Source organism: Mycetomoellerius zeteki, unplaced genomic scaffold (genome assembly GCF_001594055.1).
Source record: "Mycetomoellerius zeteki isolate Tzet28-1 unplaced genomic scaffold, Tzet1.0 scaffold345, whole genome shotgun sequence".
In the NCBI taxonomy this organism is placed as follows: Eukaryota; Metazoa; Arthropoda; class Insecta; order Hymenoptera; family Formicidae; genus Mycetomoellerius; species Mycetomoellerius zeteki.
Genome location: NW_017257333.1, coordinates 196,525 through 216,805, shown reverse-complemented (window position 1 = coordinate 216,805; position 20,281 = coordinate 196,525). Strand labels below are relative to the sequence as shown.

General features: G+C 32.7%; 2 protein-coding genes across 2 annotated transcripts; one reads left to right on the top strand and one right to left on the bottom strand.

Annotated features, from left to right (window-relative positions):
* Nucleotides 1-766: 766 nt before the first annotated feature.
* LOC108725380 (uncharacterized) lies at nucleotides 767-8,490 on the top strand. Its single transcript, XM_018452381.1, has 3 exons — nucleotides 767-1,106; nucleotides 5,404-5,565; nucleotides 7,228-8,490. Exons 1-3 carry the CDS (start codon nucleotides 767-769, stop codon nucleotides 7,491-7,493), a joined length of 768 nt encoding a protein of 255 aa, XP_018307883.1. The 3' UTR covers nucleotides 7,494-8,490.
* A 7,804-nt stretch (nucleotides 8,491-16,294) lies between these two features.
* On the bottom strand, nucleotides 16,295-19,539 carry gcl (germ cell-less). The gene is made up of 8 exons (XM_018452445.1): nucleotides 19,137-19,539; nucleotides 18,875-18,998; nucleotides 18,039-18,135; nucleotides 17,552-17,921; nucleotides 17,173-17,442; nucleotides 16,876-17,094; nucleotides 16,705-16,795; nucleotides 16,295-16,616 (listed from the first exon to the last, which is right to left on the bottom strand). Exons 1-8 carry the CDS (start codon nucleotides 19,280-19,282, stop codon nucleotides 16,491-16,493), a joined length of 1,443 nt encoding a protein of 480 aa, XP_018307947.1. The 5' UTR covers nucleotides 19,283-19,539; the 3' UTR covers nucleotides 16,295-16,490.
* Nucleotides 19,540-20,281: the final 742 nt, after the last annotated feature.

Genomic DNA, 20,281 nt, shown 5'->3' with positions numbered 1-20,281 from the left:
CCGCGAAGGGCCTGTTTTTTCGTGGAAAGTCTTCCCCGGAACAGTGATCGACCTGTTCGTACGAAGCACGGTATAGCGATTGAAGCAACGAGTCCTTAGACCTTGATCCTTGGGCGAAAGGGATTCCCCATCGAAATTTGCGCGATTCCTTTTAAGGAAGATCTTCCCCATTTTATCATTTCCCGATTTCTTTTATATCTTATGACGAATGTAAGGGATGTATCGATGTAGGGGATAAAATAACGCAACTAATGATTCTTATTTGAGAAAAAAAGCAAACTTTGAAAGATAAAAACTCTTTGAGAAACGCATTTATTTTTACATACTTTTACTTCGTTTTTAAAAATATCGTTTAGCTATTATGATAGTATACTATTCAATAATATTATAAATATATATAATAATATATTATATATATTTGAAAACTATTATAATTGCATTAGCAACTTTAACACTGCTGAATATTTGGTAAAATCTATACTTCAAATGCTCTTTTAAAGGCAATTTGTTTCTCTTGATTACAGTCATTTCATTTGCACTCTTTTTTTTCAGAAAGATTCTCGATCATGGATTTAACTTTCTTGAATAACGCTGAAAGATGTTGAAATGTTCAAGATGCCTGTACAATAGAATGACGTCCTTACGTCAGTTCTACATTGTCTAACTTGCGATAGTTTTCAATGCGGCATTTCCCGGGGAAATATAGGAGATTGTTTCGACGAACATTTAGAGAGAAGTTTAACTGACGGCAACACTTCCCAGGAAAATGTTCACGGTTTCAACAGGCACTTCATACTTTCAACAGGAAATTCAGATGAGAAGTAGAGGCGCCCTTGCGCTCACGAATTTAACAAGAGAACTCGATATGTTTGATATAAATCGGACTAAATTGCCACTTTTGAACATTGCTTCGTCCGAAAGCATAGGAACGATCGATAATATGACCTCGTGCACTTTATTCAGGATTGGAGTGAGGAAAGGAGTTGTATACATCACGGGCGCAATGCGGCGTAGAGGTGATGGCAGGGAAAGTTACCGTCATAAATTAGTCGGTCAGACGTCGTCGCGGGGTCATAAAAGCCCGGACAACCAAAAGCTTAGAAGACGTTTAACCCTTTGCGAATTAATCTCGAGGCAAAATTAAATCCTTTGTTTTCCTCATGTTTTATGTCATCCAAAATAGTCTCGAAATCATCAGGTCCGTTTTAATATTTTAAGGATCACGCGAAAGTAAAAACATGTTACATGTTTTAAGGAGTTTCAACGGAAAGGAAATCTTGATGAAAATGAAGATCTAGTCTTCAAAGATTTTAATCTTCCGATTGCAAAACTTTGGCAGGATTTCTTTATCCTTTTTCTTCTCGAGAGATTCTCTTTGCAATGCGTGTTATTGATGTAACGATTTGCGATTCGTACGTGCGATAGTTTATCTAAATTTTATCACATTTGTTTCGAAAAAATAAATAAAGATTTAGTTTTTTAGTCATCAAACAACACAAGTTAAACTAGCTTCTCTTTAAACTTTTTGTATTTGTCATATTTACGATATTTTATCTAAATTTTATCGCATTTGTTTCGAGCAAATAAAAGTTGTAGTTTTTTTATATCTTGTATGTTGAATTATTCATGACTACGTACAGACAGATTAGTTGTTACAACTTGTGGACAACTTCGAACAGCGAAAAGCATTATCGAACCGATTATATGAATGAAATTGTGAAATATATACTTTTATATGGTTCATTTTTTTTACATAAATACTTAAATTGGCAATATACGAGTCAGAAAATTAGGTCACTTAAAATGAGCTTGTCGCTAAATTCTAAATTCTTAATGATTGAAATTAGAGATTTTAATTCCTTTTTATACTTTTTATAAGCCGTTTATTTTTAATTGCACAAGGAGCGATCGGGAATCAAGAAAAGATATAATATGAATGTCTTACATCATTGATAAATCCCTTAGAATTTAGACACTTCCAGATATTTTCGTTTCTCTTATTCAATTTTACACAAATAATACTCGATTTAATTTAATTCATCTATTTTTCGAGGTGAATTGGAGAGAAATAATTCATTCTTCCGCTCTTTCTCTTTTTTATTATTCTCCTATGGATTTCGCATTTTTTGTGTCAAACAATAGGAATATTTAGCAATATTGGTATCATACGCGGTATTACGGTTTGCAAGATACTGGTCGGTGAATTCCTACAACGGTAGCACTTGTGGTTCTTCGGATCGTGAAGATAACGTATGCGATTGTCAAATCGAATCCTATTACCGTGCTAGAAAAATATCGCAATAACTTCACGGAAATAATGGTTTTGCTGCTTTAAAAATTTAGCTATAGAAACAAATCTGTAAAAATATATAATTTTGTTGAACTATTAAAATAATTATGTGAGGCATTCAAGCTGGTTGTTAGAATGTTAAAATTTTTTGCAGCATTGTCATGCTTGAGTTTCCTATGTAATTATTTTGATGATCAACAAAATTATTCTCAGATTTGTACCCAAGCAGAACGACAAGTCATTATGATGTCAAAATAACTCCAAATTGATCATTAAAAGTCATTTTTCAATCATTTCCAATTCATTTTAATGTCATTTTGACATTATATCGTGACTTGTTTGTTTTGCTTGGATATTTACTATTTTTTTATATTTTAACAAAAAAAGGATTTCGAATCACTGAAATGATTCTTTCGAGCGTAATCGCTTAAGAACGAAGTTAAAAAAGAAATTACATTTCTCTTTGTCGAGACTTTAAGCGAAATTATAAAATAATCTCATTAAATCTTATTTGATCGGGTTATCCACAACTTATTTAATCGCACAGATTACTTTGGAACGATATAGAACTTTTGCATTTATAAAACTGTAAAAAGAAACTACTACGGTAAACAAATTAATTTTTCAGAGAGAAACAGAACAAACATTTCAATTTCTGGATCTAAAGTTCCTTCAGAATACATAATATATAATAGCAACAGATAATGCTATTGTAGTTAAAGAAATGGAATTTTTTAAATAGAAAAAAGAAAGAAAAAAAAGAGGGTGGAGAAGTAGAATCACATAAAGAAAACTATGATAAAAATTTATGTTGCATTAAATATCTCTAAATTTTGCTTACACGTATTTCACTTTATTTCAATTATTTACAACATGACAGTTCGTTTAATTAAGAGAATCAGGTTTTTTTCCAGAATTAAATCTCATCATGAGCGCGGCCTGGTTTCGTCGCGTTAAATTCGATCGTCCTCGAATGAATCGACGTACTTTAAACACATTTTCCTCCGCCGACGTTGTCGATATACGTATCCGGTGACGGCGACAGCGGAAAAGTCGAATCCGTGAAACAGCCAAGATCATCTATGCACAAATAGATATTCGTTTTCCCGGGTACGATTAAGAGCTGCGATGTCGTTATCTTCTCAGCTCGGGATCGTCTGCGGGTCGATGACGTAAAGCGGGGCAAAGGTGAAAGGTGAAAGTATCTGGACGAAATGACGTAACTTGATCACAATGATGTAACTATTTCGGATCTGCGGATTTCGTGCGGTCAGTCGACCATTCGCTTCTGATCGAATTGTATCGCTTTTACAGCGTGTGATCACGACGATCGTGCTATGATAGATCCTACAATAGACACGTTCGCGAAGCGAGGATCGATTACTGACGCTCGCTCGGCGAGAACCACCCCGGTTTTCCCTTCGCCGATCGAAGTAATTGCCGATACGATGTTAACTGGCATCGGCAATCCGCTTTCGGGATATCACGGATGAATGCGCTATATCCGACAATTTGTTGAAATTTAGGGTAGCGCCTACGAAAGCCGACGTCGTGAGGGCTATCGAGCGACCCACTTTCTCCTTCTCCGACCCCTTTCCTCTCACTTACCTCCCCCCCATCCCTCTGCTTTGCACTGTGTACCCTGAATGTAGTTTTTGTCTATCCCGCTTTTCTTGTAATGATGGTACTATGCCGTCTTTTGTTATTTCTGCTCTATTTTTCTTCATAATGATTCTACTCCTCCACCCTCCTTTCTTTCTCCTTCTTTCTTTTTTTTTTTTTTTTTTTTTAAGTATTCCATTTCTCTAATTGCAATAGCATTATCTGTTCCTATAATGTGTATTCTGAGAGAACTTTAGATCTAGAAATTGAAATCTTTGTTTCGTTTTCTCTGAAAAATTAATTTGTTTACCTAGAGAAAATAAGAGCGAAATTTTAATTAGCAACGTAGACTTTTATTATTAATTTATTGTGCAGTATTTTTTTTTATATATTCTCTTTGATATATTTCTCTTATTTTCTTTTTCAACGCGTGCGTTTCTATATTTTATGCATGTATAGCGTATATATATCTGCAATTTCATCAACGACGAATAAATCTTTGCTCGCCAAATAATCATCATTCATCTAAATTTTATCTTTGCTTCACGAGCAAATGTAATTTGCATAATGCAAACGAAATAAATCGCTTAGATTCACTTGCAAAATGCGAATTGTCCGACTTCAGTGAAACCGAGTATCCATTATAAATTGTCGGTTGTTCGAATAAAATTCGGTTATCGACGAAACATTATTGATATATTTAAATAACATTAAGATTTTATTTATTAGGATGAAATTTTAAGACGCGCACGTATTTGATCTTATTTAAAAGAATATTTAAAATGTAAGCAAGACTTTTTTATATTGGCTCCATAAATATTTGGTACATAAAACTGATCTCCAAGATCATCTTATTCTGAATTTATAAGAATCTTCCATTTAAGAGTAAAATATTCTCCTGTTAATAAGTATGATTGTCTCTATATCGATTATCGATTCTATTTGATGGTAGAAGTAATAGCATCCAGAAATCTTTTTTTATGGGAGTGCAATCGTCTAATTTTATATCCGGTAGAAAAAAAATTCGGTTTCTTCGTATCGAACTACGAGTGAAGGTCTTCGCCTGACTGTTCGATATCAGCTGGCGCCGTATCAGCCTGGTTTCCATAGGATGTGACCGAGCGCGTGTGCCACGTTATTACGTCACAGAAGGGTAAAACGTGAATCAGATCTATTCCCGATTAATTCTCATCGCCATTGACGTTAGTTGAATTTGTCGAGAAATCACGGTCAAGTTTCTGGTCTTTAAAAGACGAGCCTTTAAAATAGTCATAAAACACAAAAAGGGATGAAAGAGAGAATTTTAACCGATTGCACGTAATGCTCACCGTAATCTCTCGTATAAATGTGTAAGATAGTTGCCACTGTTTAAATCGCAAAAATATCGCAGAAAACCTTCGAAATATCTAGCGATTTCGAGATTCAGGAGAAACAATTTTATTCCATTTTATGATAATTCTTTGCGAATCCGACTGCAAATGCATGACGATCGATTTTTTTTTCTATTTCAGGTGAAGCGATAATATGTTACCAATGCAACAGCGAGTACGACCCCAGATGTGGCGACCCATTAGATACGTACACTTTGGGGACTGTAAACTGCAGCTTTCAGCCTCGTCTGGAGCACCTCAGTCACTTGGAGCCTACCCTTTGCCGAAAAATCAGTCAAAAAGGTAAAGGTCTCTATTTGCTTCTGCAAATCCAAGTTAAACTTCATCTAACAAAAATTCCGAAAGTTTTATATTTGTCAAAATAATCAGCGCTTATCAGTTTTTACTTTGATTTAACTCTACATTTATTATTATTATAATTTTTCAAATAACAGCTCGCAACTGTAACGATTTATTGCATGTTTAAAAATTTGTTATTTAACAAACGTCATTTATATCAGTTACACAAGTTAGGCATGCTTTGATCCGCAACTCACAAATATGTAACATCCTACACTCATTTTATAAGTAATGCAATGGCATTGCAATAATATTACATTTTATAAATAATGCGATAGCATTGCAATAATGTCACTCCAACGGGCAACGTTGTGACAAGGCGTTAATGCGATTGGATTAATTAAGAGCAATTGAATTATTTATGAGAAGAATTGAATTATTATCGAAAGCTATCGATTCTGAATTAATCAAAGGGTCCATTGAGCCGTCGATGATAAGTTCGGAACATGAATAACCGCGTTTAACTCAAGAATAGTCACCCAATTTCTTAACGTAAACAATCATTTGAGATGATTTTTATATCTCCACTTAAAAGTCATTAATATTATTGAACGATATTGTATATTATTGATTGCCTTACTTGCAAAATAATTAATAATAATCAATAATATTTGAGAACTCTGAGATTATTATAATATATACAGGGTGTATCTGAAATAACGTACACTAACCATACAGTGCTATTCCTAATAAAAAACTGAATCGAAAAGTCCTCTCTACCATTTTGCAATTTTCGGAATAGTTAACAAGATATTAATTACTAAAAATCGCTGAATCGTGAATATTGGTTTTCAATAGTTTTTTACTCAAATACTATCAACTTTACAAAAAAACTGCAACAGATAAAAATCATTAATTTTCTTCTCATAAAATTTTAAGAATTTTTTCAGAATTTTTTATCAACTTTTTAGTATTGCATTTTCTTATTTTTACCATGAGAAAATATGGTATTAAAAAATTCTGAAAAAATTCTCATAACTTTATAAGAAGAAAATAAACAATTTTTATCTCTAGCAGTTTTTCTGTAAAGTTGATAGTATTTGAGTAAAAAATTATTGAAAACCAATATTCAGCGATTTTTTGTAATTAATGTCTTGTTAACTATTGCGAAAATTGCAAAATGCTAAAGAACTTTTCGACTCAGTTTTTTATTAGGAATAGCACTGATTAGTATACGTTATTTTAGATACACCCTATATATCCAAGTAACACGCAATATCACAGTGACGTTAAATTGACATAAAATTCGATGAAACTTTCGTCAAGTTTCAATCAAGGTGACGTCAGGTGTCTCGACCTTATCATGATAATCGAGTTGAATAGATTCACTTATTATTTTTGTTAAAAAGTAAGGTGGAATCACAGACTTTTATAGAAGTCTGTGGATGAAATTAAAAAAATATATAGATTCTCGGATCAATAAAAGAAACTACCGTGACTGAGCATTTGTTCGCTGCTGGAATATAAAAATTATTCCACAGGTGACTATTCCCGATTCAAAGATCATATCTATCCTAGATTTAAATCTCTAAATAATTCTAGATTCTAAGCAGCGAAAGGAATTTAAAAACAGAGATTTCAACACCGTTCCCGTTGCTGTTGCAGTGTACGGCAAGGAGAGGGTCGTCCGCAGCTGCGGCTACATCACGGACGCCGAGAAGGACAACGGCGAGTGCCTTATGAAGACCGGCACCCACGATGTGCGCGCTATATACTGCTCGTGCACCGGTGATCTGTGCAACTCCGTCGAGAGTCTCCGTACGCCGTCCCTACTGCCACTGGCGTCCCTTCTGACTGCCGTATTGGCGACACCGAGTCTGCTCCTATCGTGCCCGATCGTGCCGTCTCGTATCTCCCTCTCAGCAGCCTAATTCTGCCTAGTTGTTCTTCAAGTCGCACCCTGAGAATCTGAGATTCCATCCCCGGCCCGTCGTCGCGCCGCACGGACCGTTCGTATACCTTGGATTCACTCCTCATTCCGTTATATTGATCGATCGAACGCCGGTCGATCGTTATTGTCAATTTCCCTACTAGCTACAATTTCCCCGATCGTAAGAAGATTGCGAGAAGATCACGAAAATATCTTATTCTTTGTTTGATGGATCACCCGATCCTTAGATAAGGGTTCGATACAGCCAAAATACTTAAGATTTGGATCGATGACTTTGGAATAATTAGAGATACTTCAATTAAAAGCGATAAGTAACCTTAGTTAGACGCAACGTAGTGATTTCAAAATGAGTTAGAGTAATAAGTATGATTGATCGTGATGGATAAGTGAAATAATGGATTGCGAAAGAATGGCTGTATCGTTCGCTGCTGAGGAAAAGAAGTCGTTATTCCGACTTTAAGCCTATATCAACAATTATACCGGCTTTCGGCCTAATTAAATAGCGCCAGACAATTGAGGCACGTCAATCTTCACGCCGCCAACGAAGGGAACTTCGCACCCAAGCAATATTGAATTTTTCCTTCACTTGCTCCGAAGCAGCTGGCTATTCGAATTATACAACGAATCCGATGCGTCGCCCCCCTGTATTTCTCAGGAATCGAGATCGGCTTCTCAACGCGAGTTTCGAAAATCCCGATTTCTCGCGCACTTGCATTCACAAGGGCCTTTTTGATAATCGTTCTGAAGAACGAAGGACGACATTCCGCTAACTTCTCGTAGATAATTTCAAATTTTCGTCGCTAATGAAGAGATTTTAGATTTTAATCGACCCCTCGGATGGCGTCTTCGGCTGCGAACGGTCCGTAATGTAGCCAGATTAATTAACGTAGCGTAACGGTGATAACTGCCAGATGCGCGAGGGCGACACTTCAGTAGTATACATATCTCTGCGAAGAAAAAAAAAACAAGAGAAAACGCAAAAAAGATACCACGGCCTCTGCGTAAAAGAAAAAAAAAAGAATCGATCACCGACGCCTCTCGTGTTGCGCTGATATCGCGCTTATCGCGCGATTCTTATTCGGATTTCATCGGCTGTGTCGACTTGGCTGTTTAGATAAAAAATTTCCGGATATTTTTTGCACAGATTAAGAGGAATCAATTAAGGAATCCCTTCTACGATTAATTCGTTTATTATTTAAATTTCTCCAATTGAGGGGATGGACGGAATAAAGGCACAATTCTACTTCGGCCCTTTTTCTAGCAATTAGCTTTTTCAATGTAATATTGATCGTAATAGAAAAGTATTGTAACATGTAACTTCTTAAAGACATTACATAAATTCATTCGATACTGTACTCATTTGTGTATAATAAAAAAGTAAGTTATTTTAATTTTTATTAATAGAGAGTTTAATTTTTATTAATATCAAGATTTTACAAATTAGGCCTTTTTCCACCCATCCCCTTAATTATTCTCAAATAAGTATTCTCAACAACCTTCTCTTAAATCTGCGAAATTTCGTGATTGAAAAGAAATGGCGAGTTTTTTGCAAAACGCATTCCTATATTGATTCCTATCAATTTGTCTACTTTTGTACAGGAACGACCGAATTTTAACGTGCGACAAGTGCAATATCGGGATAAAAAAAAGCGCAGCAAGAGAGGTGAATAATCTTATGAAAATTTACGACTAGTGTAACAATAAAGAGTAAAACACACCACGGTAACAAAGTAGCGGCATCGCGATAACACATTTCGCACTTCGCCTACTACCGCTGAACACATTCGCGTGTCTGTGCATGAGTGTGCCTGCCTGTATGTGTGTACGCATTAATTACGATGTACGTATATGCACGCGAAGTAAAAAAAGTATATAAAAATATATTTTGTCGTTGAAATAATAAGCCAAAATGGAATTGCACGCGAGATTGACAGGCATGCTTATTTTTAGAGGTGCAATGACACGTAGCGTTTGCGAAACGAAACGGGATATAATACGGGACGAGTCCGCGTCGCATCCGTTCAGTATTATTTATCGTAGGCCTGTTCTTTTTGACTGAACTTTTTTGCACCAATTCATCTTTCTTCCTTTTCTCTCCAGGAGGAAAGAAGAGGAAGAAAGATGAACTGGTGCAAAAGTTCAGGCAAAAAGAACAGGCCTCATGTATCATAATTTAATCGTGACATAATTTAGATAACGTAATTTTTAATCCATTAAATATAATGTTTGTAAAACTTCTGAGTAAATTATTATCGATTTATAACATGGAAAAAATTTTAACTTAACTGTACATAATATTAATACAATTAGATATATCTATAAAAATTTAACTATAATTTTTAATGTAACTATATATAATTTTTTTCAATTAATTATTTTAAATTTAGTAAAAGACAGAGAAATAATAAAGATGTAATATTATAGACAAACATTTGTTTTATTGAAAGTTTATTAACTTATCTTTGAGAAATTACGTTTATCTAGAACTCTCACACATAATTCATTCGATATCTCCACTCAATTAATCTACTTATTGATACCAAGTTTTCCGATTAAATTGAAATATAATCTGAACGGATATATCGTTTCTTTAAACGATTCTAAAAGGGATTCTATGTAAAAGACAGGATAATGTAAAACAGATATGACATATCGATATATCAAAAGAGAAAGAGAGAGACCTCGCATTTAGCTCTAATGAGAATTGAAGATCCGCCGTCGTGTCCATGTGATTATTCGCGTGTTTCGCAGAACTTTGCAATAAGTGCAGTTTAAGCCTGAGTCACCTGAGCGTACAATAACCGCTGTTTGTATGCTGTGTGAATGCTTTGTATGTTTGTGCGTGTCTGTGCAATAATAATAATTGAGCGTAATGCTAAATTCGATAGCTCAATTAGGGTCGGTTGTTGCACCTTCGTGTAAAACGTTCACTAATATAATTTACCAAACCAGATAAGTATCTCTCTATCTCGTTTTAGAACGCGCATGTTAATTGCAATATAGACAAAGGGATCAGTTGACCGACGTTGGGAAAACCGGTCCTTAATAATTCGTTGTTGCTCTTTTGATCGCGATTGATAGAAGGGAGAGGTGTTCGGTAATAAATATTAAGTCTTCGGTAAATACAGGATGTTCGGTAATGAGAGCGCATTATTATGGTGGATAATAGTCCCAGTCGGAAGCTTTCATTGACGAAATTCTTTCGTTGGAGAAACTTAACGAGATATTACATTCTTCTCACAATTTTGAAAATTTATGTTAAGTATCGTCATACTTCAAATCGAGATAATCTTGATAAAAAATTTTCTTAAAATTCTTCGCATAATTTTGCAGAACTTTCATATAAATTTTACAATTTTTTAGAAGACTTCTCAAGTTTTTTTACATTTTTCAGAAATGTGTTGAGAAAGTTCCATCTTTCCTATAATTTTTTTAATACGTGAAATATTCTAAGATTTCTTATTCTATAATTTTCGAAGAAAACTTAGAAGAAGTTTGAAAATTTTAAAAAATATGAAAAAAATTTTTTTAAATAAAGAATTTTTCATTAGAAAAATTTATTAAAAGCCATTTTTTTACAACTTAGAAATTATTCATGATATTTTTAAGAGGATAGAACATTTTACAGCAACTACCGCATGCGCTTAAACTATAATAATCGAACATCCTCTATAATACTGATGCTAATAATAATAGTAATAATAATGGCAACATATACAGCAGCATGCCGGCAAATGTAACGAACGAGCAATAACATATGAGAAAGTAGATGAATTATTGACAAAAAAAATGAAGAGAAATTAGATGAAATAGGCGCGCTTGGTCAATATTAACTATGTCACTGTAGCAGTCTTACAAAAAAAAGCGATCGTTTTTATAATGCCGCTGTTATAACCGTCGTTGCCATTATCACCATTGATATATGGGCCGCTACTAGACAGTCTGTCGCGAAAACAAATTCTGCCAAATTGCAAATTTTATTGGCAAAAAAGTTACGGATCTGGTATACCCAATACTGCTGGCAAAATGATGACAGAAAGTCAGAACTATACGTATAGCAATACTCATCAATAACATATATATGATGGCAGATTGAGCTGAAATCAAGCAGACAGTGACTTACTTTATTATAATTTATTGTATATTGAACGGAATTAAAGCATTCAACATATTCTACTTGGTTTCTGCCGCCGATTTGTTATCTAGACACGTCAGCAGGTTTAAATCGGCAAAGTACGAGACTAATGCGAACATAAGTAATGCCAATTCGCTAGCAATTTCCAATCGAATCTGCTACTTACTGCGGACAGTTTGTTTACTGGGTACTATTACCATCACTACTATTACTATTATTATTATAGTTATTGTTAGTACGTACATTACCGACCCATTGTTACAAATAATACTGCTAATAATTATCATTAGAGTGCAAATGTGGCAACAACCGTGACAAACGTGATATCGATAAGATTGGAAACGAAAAGGAAAAAGTACGGAAGAAAGAGAGGACTCAGCGTGGATATAGAGGGATGAAACAAACGATTTCGATTCTGGCATTGTCATAAATTATAAATTAATATAAATTATGTTTTTCCCGAGATTATTCTGTGATATAATTAACACTGAAATTACGTGAGCTTCATTATAATTCTTTAAATTTGACACCAAACTTTTTTTGAGATTGTTCATTTCTACATCTACGATTCCTCTCCTTCTTCACTGTTATAAAATAATTAGAACGAGATAAACTTTTTGTTGTCAGGTTTGCATAAAAAATCGGTTATGATATTAACATCGAGTTTTATAGATTTGATAGTATCTTTTCCTAGAAGAACTTAAGATTTTATATTTTCTTAATTAGATATATTTGCAAGTATAAGAAAGACAGTAAGTACTCTAAAATATAAATGCGACGAAATTTCTTTAGCTGCGTCAATGTTATTGAATGCTGTTTTACATTTTCTATCATTTTAATAACAGATATATTTATTTATACATATACTTTTGCAATTTGATTTTATACGCAAATCTGACAGTAAGAAATTTTCTTGCAAAAAGAGCTCTCTTTTTATCTTCTTCCTCGTTTTGAAATTGATTTTATTCAATTTCTCATTCGGGACGAGCCCAGACAATTGAAAGAAATGCAAAGTTCTTGTTGAGACAATTCGCTTGTATTTTTTTGATACATGTCGCAATAATAATCACGTTGTAAACGATTGGAAACGTTATCGCCGTATGATTGCGGTTCATTATATTTTAAAGGTAGTATACCGTATCGTACGAGGGTATAAGTATTCTGCAATTACACATACATTGCATTGAAAACTGTATATAAAACGGTCGTCACAATAATTATTACGTGGAATTGCTTGCGTGACGTATATTTCTTGCATGAGCTCGAACATTAATTTCGCGATCATGTTCAAGTGAAAAAAATATTGCAGTTGCCGAATGATCAGATAATGCTCTACTGCACTATCGACTAAAAAGGAAAGAAAAGTTACTGTTGCATTATAGAACAGAAAACATGAGTCCACAGTTATTATAAAAAATAGCCATCGTATCTTGAAAGTAGCGACACATAGTTTTTATCAGACAGAGAAGCCTAAGCGGTTGTCTTGGTCTTTTTCGTGAGATCATCGAAATTCATACACTACTGTCACCATCCATTTTAACATGTGGCATTAAATATCTATACAGAAAGAATGGTTTTGCTAAAATATTTAAAAATCTACTTCAAATTATCTAAAAATATCAAAACAATCACGTAGGACGCTTAAACTAATTGCTAGAATGTCAAAATTTTTGTAACATTGTTCATCATATTTGAGTTTCCTACATAATTATTTTGATTGTTCAACAAAATTATTTTTAGATTTGTATCTACCTAAATTTTTAGATACTTTAATAAAATCGTTCTTTCGTATACTGAGAGGAAGGGTATCCACATTATCCACTGGCTTTATAAGATGAATACTTAGTAGTACCCTTCAGTGGATTTCTAGTACCATGCTAAAATGGATGTTGCGATAATAGTATGAGGGTTTCGATAATCCTACAAAAAAGGCCGAAGGGATGGCCGCTTTCAAGATTCTCTCTGCTATTATATAATATTGGGACATAAAGTATATTATGTGTACCTTAAAAATATTGTTATAAGAGAAGTTTTTAATTATAGATCGCTGTTTTCAAGTTGGAATAACATCTCTTCATCAAAACGTTGCACTTTAAATTACATGCGAAATTAATGATACATTACATTGATTAAGATCGGCTTCAATAGTGCATTATTTTTTGAAAAAAAAATTTAGGAAATTCCAACATTTTTTCCGTTACCTGCGACACGTATCGAAAGAATGCGTAGATCTCAAGCCTCATTGAAATGTTCGTAATGATCATTATCGAATGACATTACAATATCATGTATCATGTACAGAGAGAAAGAGAAAAAGTATTCTGCCAATAATAAAGTGTTGAATGATTAATAAAAGTAATGTGTTTCTTCACGCAATAAATAACATCTTTCTTTAGTTAAATACGTTTTGTCGTAGTATTATAATTGTTACTTTTCGTCAAAAGTAGTGATTAAGGCTATATGAAACGATATTCAATTTCAAAATTTATGTGTAAAAAGTACTACTGGTAAATTGATTATGTTAATTTATAACTTCATACAAATACTGCAAGGATCATTTTATAAAGGTAGGTATGAGAAATTGTGTACAGTGTGTGCTTATATTTTTATTAATTTCACCGAAGTTGTAGTAAGAAAACTTCTTACAAAAAGAAAATGTTACAAAATGTTACAAAATTATCTTATGCGTATTATAAAAGTTAGTTCATACATACGCATTAGTTTTGTCCATTTTTGTAGATATTAAAAAGGCACCAGAATCGAAGATAACTCTTTACTGATAGGTGAAGAGCGTTTGATCGTTTTCCTAAACAATGTGTTCAAATTAAATATTAAAATTTTCTTTTTTAACTGCTTCCTTACAAATAAAAAATATAATGTAAAAACAGAAATTTTTCAAGTTTTTTTTATAAAACTTTGAATACGTAAACAAAAATCTAATACTGCTAATAATTCTAAGTATACGAGATACGAAGTCTTGCAAATAAATTAAATTGTTAATGAAGCGTAAATTATTGTAAACTAAAAATGTATGTAAACAATTAACTTTGCATTTGCTAATCTACCGATCTCGATAAACGCTCAAAATTTTTTTTCTTCGATATCAATTAACTTTTATTTCTTCGTTTCTTGTTATATTCGACTACAAAAAAAAAGGGACATCATATGGCTACAATCAAAGTCAATGGACATCGAAAAAAAATCTTATAATGGCTCTAATAGAATTATTTGGCATTACGAAATTTTGTACAAATTAATTACAAAAAATAGATCAAGTTCGATACTAAATGAACGAAATTTTGATTATGCATTGTACTCGACTTATCAAACTATTACTGATGCAATTTAATCAGTCAAAACGTGCCTATGAACGACCGCTTTAAAATAGTACTTAATAGCATTGTTATGCACCATAATATATCTCAGTATATGTATATATACATATATATACATATATATGAAAAAGATTAAATCTATCTAGTGAGATTAAAGCTTGTTGGAATGACCACTATAATTAATTAATGTGAACCACATCAAATGCGTTAACCATATCAAATGCATTAATGTACATCGATATACAAATGTATGTCAAAATTCCAATTCTATCGTATTATTTTTTAATGACCGATTTTTTTAACAATTTGAAAGATGATTATTTTCTAAAATATATTTAAATGCATATTTAGAACTTTCTACGATTTTAAATATTATCTGTATCTTCATGTGACACACACATATAATATAGAAATTTTACCAAAACCTACTTGAAATTATTGTAAAAGTAAAATTTTATTATCTATTGGATCGGAGGAAAAGTTCTGCGGTATTTTGTTAGCTCAAAATTATATACAGAATATATTCGCTGCGAAATTTTCGACTATCTGACGTGAAAGCTTAAAGTTTTTCCTAAAAGTTTGTTTTTAAAAAATGTTCCTACGACTTTTTGTTACCAAGTTACAGTTTTAAGAATCTGTTCGTTTTTTTATTACAGTACGATGATTTTTAGTGGAGTTATAAGCAATCAAAGTCAGAATGCTCCTTTTTACTTAATCTGCGAGTAATTCAGGAACAAAAAATCGTAGGAACATTTTTAAAAAACGATTTTGCAGGAAAAGCTTCAAGTTTTCACAATAGATAATCGAAAATTTGCTCAAATTGTGGGCACGCTACAGACCTACAAAATGTGAAGAAAATAATCATTCGAAAGTAGAAATTTCAAGCTTTAAAACCCTCTTTTTAAATTTAAATTTTGATTATTTTTAACGAAGATATATACAATTTTGAGCTAAAAAAATACCGCAGAACTTTTTTCCTCCAACCCAATATTTAAAAATAAATTTTATTATTTATTTAAATACAAATTTAAATGTCTAATATTTACTGCTAATTTAAAAATTATAATGCAGGATCTACAATAGGAGTTATAGATGGTTTTAAGTTGTAGGAAATTGACCAATCGTAATCGTAATCGAATATAAGGAGAATAATCGACTGTTTTCCTATTTAAGATTCCACAACTGTCTATGATTCCTATTGTAGAGCCTGCATAAAACATTTTCATTGAGAAAAATCGATTCCAAATTAACTAAAGAATTTGTTAAAAATGAGTACGATAAGAATAGATTCTGTTGTAAATTTTGTGTCTCCTACAAAAGAAAAAAGTTTGGTTTCCACTGGAAATCCATATTTCTTCCTATTTAAGTGTTGTGCCAAATAGTAACGTGTGCTTACAAAATTTATCTAATATATTCGTAATAATTAAATAAAATATATTACAAAGAGTCAGTTGGATCCCATATCCTTTATCTTTATATGTTCATATAGCATTACATTCTCGAAATGCTAAGTATCCGAAAGTATGTCAGTTGATGTGTCTTCTTGTCCTAATGTGAGTGGAGTGACTAGTTGCATGTTGACCGATACGTACAAAGGATAACATAACTGTTTATCCAGGTCCATTATCTCGTGCTGAGAAAAAGATTAACACGTGATTTATTGCGTATCATATAAAATTAAAAACGGGATTCGTAGCTCTTATATGTTGATGCCAACTTACTTCTGTATTCCTTCTCAAACGTAATCTTAGTATACGCGAGTCTTGGATATGTTTCACTTGGCGTTGTTCATTCAGTGAAAATAGACAGACTCTAAAATGAAAAAAAATTTATATTGTTATCATTTTTTAATGTAAACTGTTAAATTAACTAGCCAATGGTCTACAGCTTACTTTATCAATATTTTATGCTCTTTGTGGTTTGCCTTAATATGCTCACAGTCTAGTCTGTGGTTTCTTTCAATCCGCAGGCTAGTTGTATCTAAACTCATTAGTAAATCTAATCCATAGTGGAATGCCTTCCACCTCCAAATGTGTTCACCTGGTTTTTCAACACATCTACCACACCGATAGCACTCTTTGGAAAATTCCACTTCCGTCATTTGTACTGGACTGCACATAGAGAAAAAAATATGTAGTCCTGGCTATATCATTTCTATTGAAAAAAATTCAACTCTATTTGTAGCCTACCCTCTGTCTTTATTTCCATCCACTCTTAATAAGTGAAGCCATTGCTCTCTGTAAGCATTATGTAGCCAGTCTGGTGGTATTAAATTATCACTGTATAAAATTTTCTCATCTTGTTCATGTAACAACAAATATTTCATCCTTAATGCTTTGAAAGGTGCTGCGTATTCTTTGCCTTCTTCACTTGTTAAAAATGGTTCAGTCCATTTGTGATTTTTGAAATATTCATCAATCTTTAATGTTTCCTCATAGTCATACATGTGTGTAAATAACCTGCATAATAATATAGAGCAATCAATGTATAATTATATATAAAAGAAACGATGATTTTATCATGTTTTAGAAGCAAAATATAGATGTCTGCATGCAACATTAAACATACCATAAACGTAGCATCATGTATATGCAAAATTCTGTTTGCAAAACAACTAAATCAGGACTGGACACTAATTCTGTCATCAGATCTGGTGAAATTTCTTTCAGAAAGGATGGATGTCGCCATCCGTAACCCAATAAATTGACCTCAAGCCAACGTTTCGCAGCTGCTTTCACAGTAGGCACACCATATGACACAGCTGCATTATAATATGATACAACAGTCTCACTATTTGTAGTTTCTATCATTATGTCTACACACTCGTCTATTAAGCCTTGTAATTGAAACAGAGTAGAAGTTGCCAGGATAGAAACCACTTCTTTTGGCTCTAAACTGACTTCATCTTGATACAATGAACCCAATACCACAGACAATGCTGGAACAATTTTAGATATTATTTCTTGATAACATAGTATACATCTTCTCATCTATTATTTTTAATTTTTATACAGCATAAAATTAATTTTAATATTTAATTATATGATGCTCTTACAATTTGTTGTAATATTAGGATCTGTGATTTCAACATTGATGACTTTTTCATTAGTCTCCTTCCAAGAACCAGAAAACATGCTAGCAAAATATGGACTCTAAAAACAATAAATTTTTTTTATACATTGTTCTAAATTTACTTATCGTCACATTACAAAAATATAATGAAAATTATGACTTAAGTTTAAAGACAGATTCTTTGACTAATTCAAAATCTATATCTTAATAAAAATATTAGAATTACATTAATACTAACAACAAAGAATTTAATATCATAAGCTATTAAAATGTACAACTTTTTGTAAACAATAATTGCAAAATACACAACAAAAAAAGCTTTATTTCTCTTTTAACACACTTCAAATAAATTTTATTTTAATAATATTCAAATTTTAATAATATTTAAATTTCCACAAGACTTGTTTCCAAAGATATTTAACATTAAAACATAGAGCAGACAATGGAGTAGTCAAATTTTAATTGAATATTTAACATCTCGGGAGTTGAAGCCAAAATATAATACAATTACTGATCCTGAGTCTGTAAGACCATTTAATTTAAATGATAATTAAAAGACGCTAATTAATTTCAAAGAACTAAAATGACACAATTTGTACTAAAAAAATCAATACTAAGTATATCTTAATAATCTGAAATTTGCAAACATAAAGAAAATTAAATTGTTGAACATTTTTGATAAAGATTTAGAATTAAGTAGATCCGATAGACCCACTGTCAGCTACCGAAGGTTAAATTCATATCACAGAATCTGTTATTGAAATTTCATGGTTTAAGGAAGACATCGAAAGAGGGGGTTTACGTAGGAATGACTCATACCTGACTAATATAAACTTTATGCAATCTCCACGCACATCCAAGTATGAGGACAGTTATATCACTGCCTTTCTCCTCTTGGAACAGAGTCTTGTATATGTACTGCGCCGTTGTCAGCAATTTTCTCCTACGAACGGAATACGAGATTTGAACGCGAAAGCTCTATGCGATACAACATGACAATTATCGTCAAACAGCAAGGAAGCAAAAGGAGATAAAATGTCCCAGACAGATGCAAAGAGAGTATCCGACCGAGCGATCTTACTTTTTCGGCGTGTGCAGCGTCCGGTCAATGTAATCGGACTCGGAATCATAAATGTACTCCTCGATGTATTTTCGCTTGCAGCCACGATAGACGTTGTGCACGGCCAGGTTCGACATTGACGCGATTTTACTCGCATAGCCACCCATCGTTACAGCGATCGCACGACGTTGCGGTGAATTTTGTCTTTCTTTCCCTTTCTCGTTTCGTTAAGTCGCGCGTCCTCCCATAGAGATCACGCGTCCTCACTTGACACACGTCGTTCTTGCTCTTCAATAGGAAACTGAAAAAATGAAACTTGTACAAACGCGTAGGTGTACTGAGGTGTACTGGTGCCGTGGATGCCATGGATGGGCGGAAGCGAGAGCAGCGGTTACAGCGCATGTAAACACTCGACATATGTTGGGGCCAGGGCCGACTATTGGCGAGGGCCTGGAGGGGCGCTCTAGTTGTAACAGTTTTCGCGATGACACCGACGAGATACTACCCTATAAGCGCATAATATTATTTAATATTAAATAATATTTTAGGCATATTCTCAGAATATTAAATATAACATTTTAATAATATTTTACTAAAATTATATAATATTAAATAATATTCCTGAAATATTAATGGATGGTTATATGTCCACTCCTAATAATATTATATGATTATTAAAAGTAACATTTATTTAATGTTACTGTAATATCGTATAAACATTAGAAAGTATTATAACAGCATTTACTTTAATTTGTAAAACTGTGACATCTGTTCAGTATAAGTATACGTTTAAAAACTAAAAATGATTTTTGCTCTCAGTTGTAGAACTGGATATGTACTTAAAATCACGTTGAAACGTTTTTTTAGCACAAGATGCAGCATAGACTGATAAGAACTTTTCGTTACTGGATTGTGAATTCAAATTGCACAAAATTAAAAATAATTAATATTTATTAATATTTTAATAATGTTTCAGGAATATTAAAATATAATACCTAGGTTTATTATATAAGTGGACATATAACCTCTATAGAATACTCCTGTAATATTAAAAAAATATTTATGATATTTTCGAAATATTATAATAACATTATTTTAATTTTTTTTTAATAATATTCATGTAACATTCTAGGAATATTTTGCGCTTATAGGGATATCAACAAGCT

Excerpts from the sequence above, each read along its gene's own strand:
- LOC108725380 (XM_018452381.1), top strand. The coding sequence starts at position 767 with ATGTTCACGGTTTCAACAGGCACTTCATACTTTCAACAGGAAATTCAG. Across the intron at positions 1,107-5,403 it reads CAACCAAAAGCTTAGAAGAC|GTGAAGCGATAATATGTTAC; the intron begins GTTTAACCCTTT and ends TTTCTATTTCAG. Across the intron at positions 5,566-7,227 it reads CCGAAAAATCAGTCAAAAAG|TGTACGGCAAGGAGAGGGTC; the intron begins GTAAAGGTCTCT and ends TTGCTGTTGCAG.
- gcl (XM_018452445.1), bottom strand. The coding sequence starts at position 19,282 with ATGGGTGGCTATGCGAGTAAAATCGCGTCAATGTCGAACCTGGCCGTG. Across the intron at positions 18,136-18,874 it reads ATAAAGTTTATATTAGTCAG|AGTCCATATTTTGCTAGCAT; the intron begins GTATGAGTCATT and ends TATTGTTTTTAG. Across the intron at positions 16,617-16,704 it reads GTTTGAGAAGGAATACAGAA|CACGAGATAATGGACCTGGA; the intron begins GTAAGTTGGCAT and ends TCTTTTTCTCAG.